Below are 16,082 nucleotides of genomic sequence, written 5' to 3' on the forward strand. Positions count from 1 at the left end.
ATGACACTTGTTTATGCTGACGGTGAAGCACGGGTTTGGTTTTGCGTTGACACTGGAGTGTGTTGTTGTTCTTCTGACCGGCGGGGATGATGGAGCTTTCAGCATCAGACTCTGAATCTGAAGATCATGCCCAACCTTTACTTCGCCGGAAAGACACCGAAGACATCCAGAAAGGTAGCAAGATATTAACAACGTTTGTCTTTTTACATATGTATGCAGAGCTGACTACTGAACAGTGCACAGTACCATATGTGCGATATTATCAGTGATAACTTACGAACGTTAAGGTAAACAGTTACTTCAGAAGTGATATTGAACGTGCTAATGTAGTTTTAATAGTGGTTTGGAGACTATGTACTGTACGACTTGACTATTTGCTGGAATAAACTAATGGTAGAACTAGTAGTAACTTCATCTATAACGTCTCATTTGTTCAGTTCATCCTAAAAGTGCAGACTTGATCACTTTAGATGAGTGTTATGGTCTCATCTGACGTTAAATTAATAATGCATTAACGTTAGCTTTTGAGATGGGCTTCTCTCAACAGAAAGTCGCGTGAAGGAGGAAGTGATAGTCATGCAGGTAACAGTTAAGTTAACCGTCACGATAGTGTAACGTTAGTTCTCTAATATACATTAATAATAACAGCCCGAATATTTCTGTCCGCTTTCACTTATCAGATAGCATACGGTTAATATGTCAAAATATACTAGTGGATGTTTTACTGTTATTGTAGTTATGGCTGTTATTAAGGATGCTCCGATCAGGAATTTTGCAGCTACCGAGTACCAATTCCTTGAGATGGTGATCTTCTGAAACCAAGTACCTTTTCTGATGCTTTAAGCTTTATAAGGCATACAGTATAACATATGTCCCCTCCAAGTATGAAACTTAAGTTGAGATCTCTGCTTACCTAAGGGAATAAAGATGTAGCATATAATTCTTTAAACATGTCTCACAACCATTAAGTGTGGACATAATGGTTTTAAGTAGCTTCACAGAAAATAATAGATAAAATAGATACAAAAAATGACTAACAAAGCGATTCAGAACCATTGCAAATGATGAAAGAAGAATTCAAAATGTCTCAATGAAGTTTGAAGCGCATATTTGATGCATAAGAAGTGCACACCTATAAATCCAAAACTTCTTTATTAAAAGAAAGGTCCATAAACTACTGTTTATTGCAATAAGTGTATTATGATGTTATATTATTAAGAAAAGTTAAAAATATTTTTTGTTTGTTTTTTATTTCCCTAATATTTACTGCCAGTTTTTAATGAGTCTGCAATATTGTTGAAAACCCAGAACTTTTAATTCTGATATTTAAAATAAGATTTCAGTTCTTATATGCCCTCTGTTTGTAAACTCATGAACAAACAATTGTGCTCCTTTCATGAGGTAGGCCAGATTACCGAGTATCGAGTTATGAAATGTAATTATCGGCCGATAGTGATCTCTGGCCGATCGATCAGAGCAACCCTAGTTATTATTCTTATTTTTATTTTTAATATTATTATTATTATTATTATTATTATTATTAGAAGGATTAATAGTAGTATTAAAGTACTTTTAAGCCAAGACACTTTAGGTGAAATGGGTATTTAAAAAAATAAATAATTAAAAAATAAAAAAAACGAATAGTAATTGTTTTATTCTTTGTCATTAGGGTAAGTGTTATTGTTGAGGTGATTTTTGGGTGTACTAAATGCTTTTATATGATCAATGCACTTATAGTGATAGATTGCTGAAAACTTTATTTTGTGATGGGCAGAACAGAATAAAATTGTAATTGAAATAGTAAATAGTAACAGATTTCGATGGAAAAGTTGCTCTGTGGAATTTGGTACTTTTGTTTCAGTAAGTGAAAGAAAAGCCTCTAAACTATTTGCGATGAATATTAACTCCCCTTAAAGCAGAGGTGGTCAACCCTGTTTCTGAAGATCTACCTTCCTGCAGATTTCAGTTGCAATCCATAACAAACACACCTGCCTGTAATTATCGAGTGCTGTTCAGGTCCTAATTAATTGGTTCATGTGTATTTGATCAGGGTCGGAGCTGAACTCTGCAGGAAGGTAGATCTCCAGGAACAAGGTTGAACACCCTTGCCTTAACAGGATAGTTGACTCGAAACCTTTATGTGTTTCTTTCTTCTGTCAGACACAAAAAGAAGATATTTTGAAGAAAGCTGAAAACCTGTAACCTTTGAAATGCATAGAAGGAAAAACATATACTATGTAAGTCAATGGTTACAGGTTTTTGCATTCTTCAAAAAAATCTCCAATTTTAAAGGAAAAAGATTTTGGAACAAGTTAAAGGTGAGGTGAGTAAATGCAGAAGTTTTGGGGCAAACTATTCCTTTATGTTTGAAAGTAAATTAGATTTTAATTAAATCATCTTAAAGTTAAAAATAATAATAAATTCCCCCAGGCTGATTTAAACCTGTGACAATTCTATTCTTCCTACTAAATGATGAAAATAACCTCATGATGAGTGTCGTTTGCTTGTGTAATAGGTGAATACTATTGTAGGTTTGGACGCTATTGTTTTATCTTACCACACTCATTTGAGTCTGCAAACACTTTCACAACTTGTGCACACAAAGTCCTACAGCTCTGTCAGGGTGAGGAAATGATAAGAGATATTTTAAGATCGATGTTTGACATTGGTTCCTGTCTGTTCTTCCAGCACCTGCATGTGGCTCCTCTCGATACGGGTTGGCGTTTTTGTCGTGTTATGGCTTCTTTGTGGCATATGCCCTCAGGGTGAACCTTAGTGTGGCGATGGTGGACATGCTGAAAAACAGTTCAAAAGCAAACACCAGTTCCTCCATCTGCCCTCCTCACAACATCCCTGTACCCAAACACAATCACACCGTAAGAACATATTCCATATCATTTTCTCTTTGTCCATATCATTTGCTCTCTCTCTTTCTCTTTCTCTCTCTCTCTCTCTCTCTCTCTCTCTCTTTCTCTCTCTCTCTCTCTCTCTCTCTTTCTCTCTCTCTCTCTCTCTTTCTCTCTTATGCTAGGATGTATTACAATGTGCATAATATATTATAGATTGCACTTAAGCATGGGACGATAACCGTTATTAAGATTTACCACGACTTGGAAAAGTCAAGGTTTTTAAACCACCAAAATCTTCTGCTGTACCGTTCCTATGGTATATTTACGCTTTTTTATTTTTATGTTTTTAAGACAACATTATCTCCAGCAGAAAAGATTCCCATACATGCCATTTTAAATGGTAAAAAAATTCCTGTTTTTAAAAGTAATGACGACAGCAGACATCAATGATTTATTTGAATTATTTACCCTGACATGTTTAGCTACTGTTCTAACATTTTAAAAATGTTTCTTGTCATAAAATATATTGTTCAAAGGGGAAAAGTTTTTTTTTTTTTTTTTTTACTTAGAAATTTAAGAGCATATATTAGAGCAGGGGTTCCCAAACTTTTCAGCCCGCCACCAACAAAATGACAATGCCAATGACTCGTGACGCCCAATATCCTCTGAGGTGGTTATAAATACAGAAACCCTGCATGCAATGGCGCACACACTCCAATAGACCCAAGTCTATTCTTTGTTTATTTTTTTAATGTTTGTGAGTGTGGTAAATGGGCCAGAAAGTTTAACTTGGTTTTATAAAGATTACCCCAGGGTTCGCAATCCAATACAACTAGTAACTTTAAGCTACTATAGTAACTATGTATTATATAGTAGCTATAAACAACTATTTTTTTCTCTTCAGGGAAAGCATTGTCTGATTATGGATAAAATATGGTAATTCTTATGGTTTAATAAAAACAAGTAGATTTTTGGAAATCACCAAATGACCGCCCTTTATTGTTGACCCCCACTTTGAGAACCACTGTATTAGAGCACTAATCACAATACCGTGATATTTTTATCCAAGATTATCATACCGGCAGAATCTTATATCAGCCCATGCCTAATTGAATTGCTCTCTTTTACATTCTGATTGGCCAGTCACAACAATCCAATGTATGTTATTTCCAGACAACAACTGCTGAAACTAATAACACGGGCTCAATTAGTACATTGGATCATTGTCACATGTGAAATGTCACATGTAATATAATTAGTATTGTCATCATTTAAAATGTATTAAATTGTTTAACATTTCTGTTTTCCATGGACTTCATGTTATAAAATGTGTGTGTCTTATCATTATATGTTATATATTACAGTATATACAATATATGATATTATGTCTTTTAAGTGTGTAAAAAAATATACATTTTAACCTTTTTTTACTTTCTGAATTTTTTATGTTCATATAAACAATAGTAGAAAATATTTTATAAATATTACCAATTTTAATATGTACAGTTGAAGTCAGAATCATTAGCCCTCCTTTGAATTTTGTTTTCTTTTTTTAAATATTTCCCAAATGATGTTTAACAGAATAAGGACATTTTCACAGTATGTCTGATCATATTTTTTCTTCTCGAGAAAGTCTCAGTTAGAATAATTAGAAAATTTCAGTTAGAAATAAAGCAGTTTTTAATTTTTTAAAACCATTTTAACATCAAAATTATTAGCCCCTTTAAGCTTTATATTTTTTCGATAGTTTACAGAACAAACCATCGTTATACTATAACTTGCCTAAAAACCCTAACCTGCCTAGTAAACCTAATTAACCTAGTTAAGCCTTTAAATGTCACTTTAAGCTGAATACTAGTGTCTTAAATTAAAAATATTTAGTAAAATATTATATACTGTCATCATGACAAAGATGAAATAAATCAGTTATTAGAAATTAGTTTTTAAAACTATTATGTTTATCTTATATGTTTTCAACATATAAATGTGTTAAAAAAAATCTGCTCTCCATTAAACAGAAATTGGGGAAAAAATAAACCGGTAGGTTAATAATTCTGGGGGGATAATAGTTCTGACTTTAACTGTATTTTTCTAAATAAAACTAAAAGACTGTAAGAAATGTGTGCAAGTGTGTGTAGTAGTTTATATCTTAAATAATTGTTCTTTTGAACATGTTGATTATCTCAACAGGCCATGGTATACGACTGGAACTCAGAGACTCAGGGCTGGATCCTGGGCTCTTTTTTCTATGGATATATAATTACTCAGATACCAGGTGGTTACTTGGCGCGCAAGTATGGTGCCAAGTGGCTTTTGGGTCTTGGCATCCTCTGCACTGTGATCTTTACTCTGCTGACTCCGTTAGCTGCTGATTTGGGAGCAGGATACCTCATCGCTGTCAGGGTGCTGGAAGGCATTGGGGAGGTAACCTCAAATATTATTACCTTTTGTATTTTCTGCATTGTTTGTTTGTCAATAGCTTTGGTTACATCTAAATATTATTATGCACATTTTGGAATGTTGCATAAAAAGCGTTAAATGACGACATCAAGAATCGGTCTCCAAATGCAAGATAACTTGCGACATTTGTTATTGCATGTGACATCTGCATACCTAGAGGCAGTGGTTTGCCTGCTTCCATTAGTCTTACTTAAATATACACACACACACACACACACACACACACACACACACACACACACACTCACACACCAGATATCAGATATATATGTATAAATCAGATGGAAAAAAAAAAAAAAAATATATATATATATATATATATATATATATGATACTTTGCATTATTTTCTCAAAAACAGTTTTGGGAATGCTCAATAATGAAAAAAAAAAAATATATATATATATATATATTCCGAGTTTTATATTGCAGTATTTTACCAAATAACTTGAGTAACTCAAGTTGGAAATAACAAATACTTTTATATTCTTTGGGATAATTTTGCAGAGTGCAGAAAATATAATTTGTGTGGGAATTACCCACATAGATAAATTAAGTAGAGCAACAATATTAATAGACACTATTCGGGTACAGAAATAAACTAATCAATGTACATTGAAGTTGTCTAGTTTTCATTGTATAAATAATTCAATAAAATAGATTTTTTTTTTAAAGCTACATAATGTAATAGTTTCCTTGTGCCTTAACACTTTAAACTCACCTAAAATGCCTACTGATAACATACAAATGATAAACTTCAATGTACTATGGTTACACTAAAATGACTCGTCAGTTTGAATGTGTTCTGAACTGTTTACCTGTTCAACTATAATCCAGACTCTACATTGCAGATCCTGCGATGTGGCTATTTTGTATTCACACATTGCAATATCAAAGCTAAAAGCATATATAGTTCAGCTCTAATATAATATTAAGATTTTTCATAAAAGTTTAATGTTTAAATTGAATTGTCTCTGAGTTGAAATGTCTCTACTGTTTAATTGGTGTGATAGTTGATAAGGGTGTTATTAATATTTAAAAAAAATAAATGTTTCTTTTTGGATTTCTAGGGAGTGACATATCCTGCAATGCATGCAATGTGGGCTTCATGGGCTCCACCTCTGGAGAGAAGTCGACTGCTCACTATATCTTACACAGGTTACAAAAACTCATGTGCTTTGATTTGTAACAGTCTTTTCAAACGTTTAGTGTGTTCTTTAATATAAGTTTGTTTTCCTTTTACAGGTGCTCAGCTTGGAACTGTAGTGGCCCTTCCTCTTTCTGGACAGATCTGTTTTTATCTAGACTGGACATATGTGTTTTATATATTTGGTAAGATTATTTATAATACACATGTAAAAGTGAACTTTGTGCATAAGCAGCTTTAAGTGTGAAACCAACAATGCTTTCTTTTTCTTTTCTTTTTTAATTGTATTTTTTACAAATTATAGGAGCTGTTGGCCTTCTTTGGTTTTTCCTTTGGATTTGTTTCGTCAGTAACAGTCCCAGCTCACACAAAAGAATCACAGAGGCTGAAAAGACCTACATAATGTCATCTTTAAAGAATGAAGTATGTTATCTCATAGTATTTATCTTCAAGAGTCTTTATTCTCGATCCAGTTAAGGTTTGAGTCCTTTATTGGCTGTTTATTAGATTGTGCCATTTCTTGCACAGCTGTCCCCCACCCAAGATTACATCCCATGGACATCAATCTTCAAGTCTATGCCTTTATGGGCAATAGTTGTGGCACATTTCTCTTACAACTGGACCTTCTATACTCTTCTGACTCTTTTACCCACCTACATGAATGATGTTCTCGGCTTCAGCATTCAGCAGGTAAAGAAATAAAGCAGGACTGATGTCCTTTTTCCAAATTATAATATTGGCCATTTAATTGTTCATGTTTTGCATGTTTTGTATGGTAATATTGAAGATTAGCATGCAGAATGTGATATATAATACTATAATGTTTATAGTTATTAATATTAAGAGTTATATTACAATATAATAGTTTGTTATTCATATAAATTATTATTGTTATTATTATTTTTTTATGTACCAAATAAAACTGTTAAAACAATTGTCACTGGTAACAATTTTTTTAAAAGTTTTGGAAACTTTTTTCCACGTCCAGAAAGGGATTTATTAATGAACGTCTACTGTGTAAAAATGAAGTGCAAATTAACATTATGAAATATACAATAACATTTTCTTGGTTTGTATTGTTATACTGTAAAATGTAATATATTACTTTAATGGTCAACAACATCATTTCAGTCTGTAGTGTCACGCGATCCTTCAGAAATCATTCCAATAGGCTGATTTGTTGCGCAATAATATTTCTTACTAGTAACACAAGAGTTGCATAATATTTTTTGCATACTTCTTTGTTTATTTACAGGATTTTTCAGAAATGTGACCCTGAGGGCTATTGCACAAAAGTAAGATAAGGGATTAAGCTAGAATTTGAAGGATATACTGGCTGAATTTAGCCTTGACTCCGTTGCATGAAAACAGCCCAAATTAAGCTAAATTAAGTTACTATGGACACTTATTCTTTGGAGCTATTCTGCTCAAAAGCAGGCTAACAGCCAGGCTAAGCATAATCCTAGTGATTTATCTGTTAGTTTCTTTGTCAATGCTGCAAGAAATGAAGGTGTTTTTTTTGTCTAATAAGTTTTATTGAAGACAGATTCAGAAAGAAAAGAATCATCTCTTTACATATTTTGTCCACATTTCACCTAGGCAAAACAAATAAGAAAAAAATTGATAAATAGAAAAGGAAAAACACCCACATAACAAGCAAACTTGTTACAAAGACCTGTTTGAACAACAGAGTATGCTGAAACATTTCAGAGATGATGCATTATTATGATGAGTTGAGTTTGTATGAGTTTTTTTCAAGGTAACAGATAAAAGGATTCAAAATTTTGTCAAATTGTTAAAGTTTTTTATTTTTTTCAAATAATATCTAATTCGCTCCAAATGTAACAGAGGCCATCTCTCCAAGCCACAGTTTACATGTAGGGGATTCCTATTTTTCCAAAACAGTAGAAGTAGCTTCTTGGCAGTAGTTAAACAGTATGAGAGCAATTTAGGTTGTGTATTTGACAGCATATGCATTTGTTCAGAGAATCCCAAAATTAAAGCATTGGATCCGGTTGTAATTGCAACTTTAACACCTCGGAAAGCACTCAAAAAATTCCATTCCAATAATTCTGTATCTTAGAACAAAAAATATAAATGAATGTGTTTTACAGTCACTCTATGCTCTCGGCTATTATAATTAAAAATAAATATGTTACATTTTATTAGAAATCATTTTATATATGTTTACATAAATCCATTTCAGATTTAAAAATAAGGGAGATATAGATAAGAGACAAAAAATAGATGATAAGAGAAAAAATACTATGCTCAACATAAATGAGTACAGTCTATTTTAAAAATCAATATTTTTATCCATTCCTTAATAAATATAGACAAAGAATTCTGATGGATTTAAACAAAACACTTTCATTTATATTTATTTATATTTTCTATGCTATATATGAATGAAATTGATATATAAATGATGAAGATTCAATAAACTTGATAAAATAAACTAAAAAGATAAAATCGATCTGCAATATTCTGTAAGTGTTTGCAATAATCTTCACTATAAATTCATTATTAGCATAAATGCCGACTGGTCAAATTTAAGACATTTTAAGAATTTATGATGTATAATGGTCTCTGGTTAGATGACCGAAGATGTTCAGTCAGCATATCTGACAGGTAGGAAGAAGCCAGGACATTTAGTGATTTATATACCAGGAGAAGAATTTTAAAAGTGACACGATACTGCATAGGCAACCAGTGCAAAGAGCGTAAAACTGTTGTGATGTGGTCATATTTTTTGGTACTGGTTAAAAGCCTTGCAGCAGCATTTTGAACTAACTGTAGGCGGGGTAGAGTTGTCTGACTGATCCCAAAATTACAGTAGTCCAATCTAAAAGTAATGAAAGCATGAATTGTTTTTTCCATTTTTTTTTCTATATAACATAGGTTTGACTGTTTTTAAGAGTCGAAGCTGAAAAAAGCAGCATTTGATCACTCATAGATTCTGTGATTGATCCCATGGTTTGTTAACTAATACTGTGAATGTGCACTTACCCTGGCTATGTACACTGGGCTTAACATAGTGACTCGTTCTCATCCTGGATTAGCAAACATGCAACGGACTAATAAGTTAAGTCAAGCTGCACTTTTTCTGTTATCCTGGCTTTCTTGATTCAACTTTTATGCAATACCCCTCTATACAGCATGAAAGCCTTATATTTCATGGATATATTTTGTCAATAACTAAAATTATGCTAAATGGGTCAAAATTATAATATTATGGCCAAGTTTCATGACAATATTTTGTAAATATTCCACTGTATATCAAAACTCAATTTAGGATTATTAATGTGCATTGCTAAATATTTCATTGAGACAACTTTAAATATAATTTTAGCAGTATTTAGATTTGTTTTTCAGATTTGAAATAGTTGTGTCTTAAATTAATTTTGTACGATCCTAATAGACATCAACAACATATATCTTATTTCTTTAGCTTTAATAGGATCTAAAAATCTCAATTAAACAAAAATTTAATTAAAAAAAAACTTGTGGTACCAGGTCAGAAAAGTTCAGAAAGATTATTTGTAATAAAGTATCACTTCACTTTCAATTATTCAATTGTATACATTATTGCTGAACATAAGTATTCATAAATCATTCTGACCATAAACAGTCATTTTAGTATTTCATCTAGAAACAACTCACCAGCTAGAGATCATTGGCTATTATCAAGATACCCAGTTGTTTGCTCTTTAGTTACGCCTGAGCTCATTGTATATTTCTCAGAACGGGATGCTCTCGGCTCTGCCTTATCTTGGTTGTTGGCTGCTGGCTTTGCTGGGTGGTCAATTGGCAGACCTCCTGAGAGAGAGGTTTCTTTTCCGCACCGTCATTGTGCGCAAGGCTTTCACTGTAGTAGGTGAGGCACTCACAGACACTTTACTGTTACAGACATGCTGATAGGACGAGTGAACTGATGATGTGTGCTGAATGTGTTCAGGAATGGCAGGACCAGCCGTCTTCCTGGTGGCTGCAGGATACACTGGCTGTAACTACATCCTGGCTGTGGCCTTCCTCACCATCTCTTCCTCCCTAGGAGGAATTTCAGCCTCTGGATTTAACATCAACCATCTGGACATTGCTCCCTCGTAAGACAAGACATTTTATTGACAATTATACAAGCTTTTTTATGGTTTCTGTGAATGTGTCAAGAGTAAATTGTGGCCTACCTGCAGTATGTTTAGAGTATCTTTTTCTTCACAGTTATGCTGGAATTTTGCTGGGAATTACAAACTCATTTGCCACTATACCTGGCATGGTCGGCCCTGTAATAGCGAGATCTCTGACCAAATCTGTAAGTTACATTTTCCTGAAAATATATGTATTTCTTGAATATTTTAATGTAATGACAGAATCTGTAAGTGCAGTAATCCACAGATTTTTAGCCCATTATTGAGTCTATTTATTTCGTTGTGTAAATGTGTGATATTTATTCAGTTTTTAAATACATTTTAGTAATATTATTGACAAATATGAAAATGTTCAACTGATTTATTAACAATACAGTTTGTAAAGTAATCATTTCTTTCTTTAAGTAGATTCGTTATATAAGCAGTGCTTCCCATACATGGACTTTACTTGGGCAGACCCAGGTATATTAACGGCCACTCAAGTACTTTATTTAGTAACACCTTTTTCTTTTACACTATATTACTGTATACCTAAATACATTTTGACTTCTCGGATAACAATAAGACGCTGTTTATTTCATTTATTTCATTTAGTGAAATTGTATTCATATCGTTATAAATATATATATACACAGTTGAAGTCAGAATTATTAGCCCCCTTCAAAATTTTTTTCTTCTTTTTAAAATATTTAGCAAATGATGTTTAACAGAGCAAGGGAATTTTCACAGTATGTCTGATAATATTTTTTCCTCTGGAGAAAGTCTTATTTGTTTTATTTCGGCTAGAATAAAAGCAATTTGAATTTTTAAACACCATTTTAGGGACAAAATTATTAGCCCTTTTAAGCTACTTTTTTTCTCGATAGTCGACAGAACAAACCATTGTTATACAATAACTTGCCTTATTACCCTAATTAACCTAGTTAAGTCTTTAAATGTCACTTTAAGCTGTATAGAAGTGTCTTGAAAAATATCTAGTAAAATATTATTTACTGTCATCATGGCAAAGATAAATTAAATCCATTATTAGAAATGAGTTATTAAAACTATTATGTTTAGAAATGTGTTGAAGAAATTTGCTCTCCATTAAATAGAAATTGGGGAAAAAATAAACAAGCGGTCTAATAATTCAGGGGGGCTAATAATTGACTTCAATTGTATATATATATAACTATACCATAACATATATATAAAACCATATAATGTATAACCAAACAGCCGCGATCGATTAAGTAGTGTAAATACCTCTCTCGTGTACCTGTTTCGTTCTGTGTGCGCGAAACCTGTCAGCACTCTCACAGACAGTCTCATGTGCTCTGCAGACCCACAGAGATGCGCCTTTTGACACTAAGGGTGCTTTCACACTAATACGTTTGATCTGTTTGACGTCAGAGTAGTGTAAGTTTAGCTAGTGTGTACGTTTCTTCTAAACTTATGTGCGCACCCATGAACCATACCCGAGTCTGCCTAAAAGAGGTGGTCTGGGGTATGGTTTGTGCAAACTCTGGTCTGGTTCACTTCTGTTATGAATGCAATCGTACCAAATACCGCCAACTGTACAACAAACTATCTTTTTCATAACGTTCATTTATGTATACTGTACCTTGGTGACTGAGCCAGGGCAAACACAGTGATAATGTCTGCTTGTCTCCTCCAAAAACAGCCTCTGCAGACATCGCGTTATGTTCTGAACGTTTTTAATATCTTTGCAGCAGATAGATGCGAGTCGCTTTCTGTATGTCCAAACCCAAAAGATTCATTAAAAGCTGAATGACCGTGACATGCGTACGTCTTTCCAGTTTGATGCTTTGCTTTCGTGTCCGTCACCTAACAACAGCTGTAAACAAAACAGCAGCTTAATGATGCAAGCGTACCGGGGTTCAGAAGGGAAAAAGACAGAGTGAACACAAACCAACCGAGAAGGTGGCAAAGGGGAACATCCAACTTGGGTACGGTCCAGGCTATTGAACCAAGTGTGAAAACACCCTATAAAATTTGTCTGGCCACGGTTTCTAAATTTTCTAAAATGTCAAGAATTCGGGTTTTCTAAAGCTGTGATTAATTGTATGCGTTTTTCCATTACCTTTTTTTAAGCCTACTTTGCAGCTGACTGCACGCGCACAATTGCGAGAGCAATAGAAATATTTAATAATTCATTCTTGAAACTAAACGATTAAGAAAAACATTACTATATATGTTCGGAGAGGATAAAATGACTAGTCTTAACTGGCTGCAAAATATATGTACACCATTAGTAATGGTTAATCAACCCATTTGCCTTATTTAAATAATCTTGTAACTACTATAATTTTAGAGCTATTCCTTGTAGCTCCATTTTCTGTCATTTATTTGTCATTTGCTGTATATTGTATTCATTTGATGATGTCATTAGGCTATATCACATAGGCTTTTTTATATCTAAAATGCTTTGGCATTCAAGTTTGCTTTGAACTTGAAAGTAATAATAGATAAAATTATTGGTAAAAATGATGTTTTGTTTGTCACATATAGTGAACTACTAATGTGATGTGGGTAAATGGTGTTTCAATCCGGCTACCACCGCAAGTATATTTCAAACCTTGGGAAGCACTGTATAAGAGACTTGATTTGTTTACCCATTAAGTTGATCTAATAGGATTTGCATTGTAAACATTAAATAAAACCTAAAAAGGTAGATTTTTTTTTTGATTTCATATATTAAGTTTTTAGTTACGATACTTCCAAAATCATTACGCATAAATTCTGTGCAGAAATAGCAAAAAATGTCCACAGATTCTGTCTGGCACTAGTAATGCGTTCGTTTACATGAAAATGATGTATTTAAAGTTATTTTTTGAAAACTTTATAGTACTTTTTCCACAATCCTATTCATCTACTCTCTTATAGATTATAAATATTTTATCATTATGGCTTATGTAGTCCCACATTGTTTTCAAGTACTTACACGTGACTACAGACGGTACACTAAACTTGTGTACTATTGCCATATTAATGAAAATGCATTGGCCAAAATGCATAAGTTGTTTTGTATGTGTGTAAGCAGACCTGATATTGCAGTTGTGCTGCACAATCTGGGAAAGATTCTCGCCCCTTTCACACATTAAGACTTTTCTGCAAAATAAAAATCCTGTGGAGACATCATGAGTGAATAGGCTCTTTTTTAAATATTACACTTATTTCAGGTAATTTTCTAGAATGAGACGTTGTAGCATTACTGGTAAATAGTCAAAGTTGTGTTGTTTGTGACCAGCACATTTTTAAACGTGATAATTTGTTTTATGTACGTTTACGGTAAGTATTGGGTCAATTTACTTGGGCTACTGTGAAGCAGACTACTACTGTTTTTATTGTTGTTTTGTTTTTGTGTAAGTTTTATTGTTGTGTAGGTGGTCATGTGTTTGCTATACATCAGTTTTATAAGGAAAAAGTACTTGTCATCAATTTCCAGTTTTTCTGACTGTCAGGAAAAAGTAATAAATGCTTGAATATTTTGTTTTATTCTAGAACACTATTCCGGAGTGGCAAATTGTCTTCTACATTTCTGCAGCAATTAATATTTTTGGAGCCGTTTTCTTCACAATATTTGGCAAGGGTACAGTCCAGCCTTGGGCTGTCCAGACAATACACATCCAGTGACACTTGACTACGGTTAGCCAATTCTTAAAGGCCAAAGGGATGTATGTACTTTAAATTCCATAGAGATTTATAGGTAATTGCATATGGTTTACAAACTAATGAGTATTGCACAATCTATGTTTTAATGAGTTAAATTGAGCTATTTTATATTGGTAATATCTGTATTAGTTGTAAATGTCAGTTGTTTAGACAATTTTTTTAATGAAACTGTAAATGAAGGGAATATACATAAGTGTCTTTATGGTACAATTGGCCATCATAAGGAGATAAAGGGTTTGACTACACAACCTCAAACGAGTCCCTGAATTAACCATTTATGTAGGGCACTCATTAAAATACTCAGTGGAAAAATTCTGGAGTGTTACTGGGAGTTGATACAAGACTTCTGAACTTGCATAAATGATATTGTACGCAATGTCATTGAAGTGGAACCCACACAGCAGGCACTGGACGTCAACATGACGTTGTACCCCAATGTCATGGGGATGTTGTATTTTGTTTGGAATGAAAATCAGGTTGATGTCAGAACCCAACATCAGGCCAACATCGGTGTTCAACCTAAAATCAACCAAATATCAACATCTAATGAAGTCACCACTTTGACATATATCTGACGTTGGATTTTGGTTGCCATTCCTGATGAATAAATGTCAGTATTTGACTTCAATATGACGTTGTCCTTAGACTCTGGCTAGACAGTAATTTTTGGTCACCTGACATCACTAAAATAAAGTCTTATGACATTGTATGCCTGCTGGGAAGTCTTAGCCAGATAAAAGGATAATGTGACATTCATAACTCTTTTAGAGAATTGTTTAAGATATTTAAAGTGCGACCAGAAGTGAAAGTGAGCTGTTAAATGACAGTCAACCCAAGTTGTATTCTTTAGAAGATTTCATCTGAAACTGTGGTCCTTGTAGATTCATAAAATGTAGGCTAATAGCTACTTTTTTGCACAGAACGATTATTTTGCATCACAAGACCTCGATGTATTATCAGGAGCCACATGTATTGATTTTGTTGTAATGATTTTTTTTTTTTTACACTCAAAATGTTTGCCTTTCAAATCTGTTCATTTGCATTTTATGAATCGTTAAGGACCAAAGTTTCAGCTAATATATATCTTTTATGATTTTCAGAAGAATAAAAGTCCTACATCTTGGAGGGTGGAGTAAAGTAAATGAACAGAAATATTTCAATTTTGTGTCCCTTTTAAGACTTGTCCAAATGCAGTTACTTTGTAATAGATAACTCAATTGTTAAATAAGTTCTGTTTTTAATATTTTAAATAATCCTTAAAAAATAGAACCTGGATTATTTCGCAGAATCTTTTTTGATTCACATCCTTATGGAATATGCCTTACTGTAGACCTGATTAGCACAACACCACGTCCAAGCAACAGGTCCAACTGGGAGATTTTCTTTAAAGCCATGCCTTGTTTTTACATTTTAACCTTTGTGCACAGTAGCATACAAATGATTTGTTTACAATTGTTCTGTTTTTGTGCAATCCAGTGATATGACAGCTAAAACCTATGTAAACACTGTATGTTATGTAATCTGTCAAGATGATGCAACACGATGCCTATTAAATGTGTATACCTAATAAAGTTGCTGCACACGTTTGTTGAGTTGATTTACACTCTAATAATATAAGTTCTGCACAAATCCAACATTTTCATGAAATGAATTATTAATGCATGTATAATAAAATCTCAGCATTATTAGTGCACCTGACACGTTTAAAGCTGTGTCCTCAGAACAAACTCACATTAAGCTTTTTTCTTTCGCCCTACGCAAAATGATAAATAATTTAGCCGTTTTTTTAATATCGTCGTCTGACC

At 33.2% G+C, this 16,082-nt stretch overlaps 1 protein-coding gene across 1 annotated transcript; it reads left to right on the forward strand.

Moving 5' to 3' along the window:
• The first annotated feature begins 16 nt into the window (after positions 1–16).
• On the forward strand, positions 17–15,874 carry slc17a5 (solute carrier family 17 member 5). The gene is made up of 11 exons (NM_001076727.2): positions 17–174; positions 2,689–2,876; positions 5,040–5,273; positions 6,378–6,465; positions 6,553–6,639; positions 6,759–6,877; positions 6,983–7,144; positions 10,199–10,331; positions 10,413–10,560; positions 10,676–10,766; positions 14,107–15,874. The coding sequence occupies exons 1-11, from the start codon at positions 87–89 to the stop codon at positions 14,236–14,238; spliced, it is 1,470 nt and encodes a 489-aa protein (NP_001070195.2). The 5' UTR covers positions 17–86; the 3' UTR covers positions 14,239–15,874.
• The last annotated feature ends 208 nt before the right edge of the window (positions 15,875–16,082 follow it).

Source organism: Danio rerio, chromosome 13, assembly GCF_049306965.1.
Source record: "Danio rerio strain Tuebingen ecotype United States chromosome 13, GRCz12tu, whole genome shotgun sequence".
NCBI classification, from domain to species: domain Eukaryota; kingdom Metazoa; phylum Chordata; class Actinopteri; order Cypriniformes; family Danionidae; genus Danio; species Danio rerio.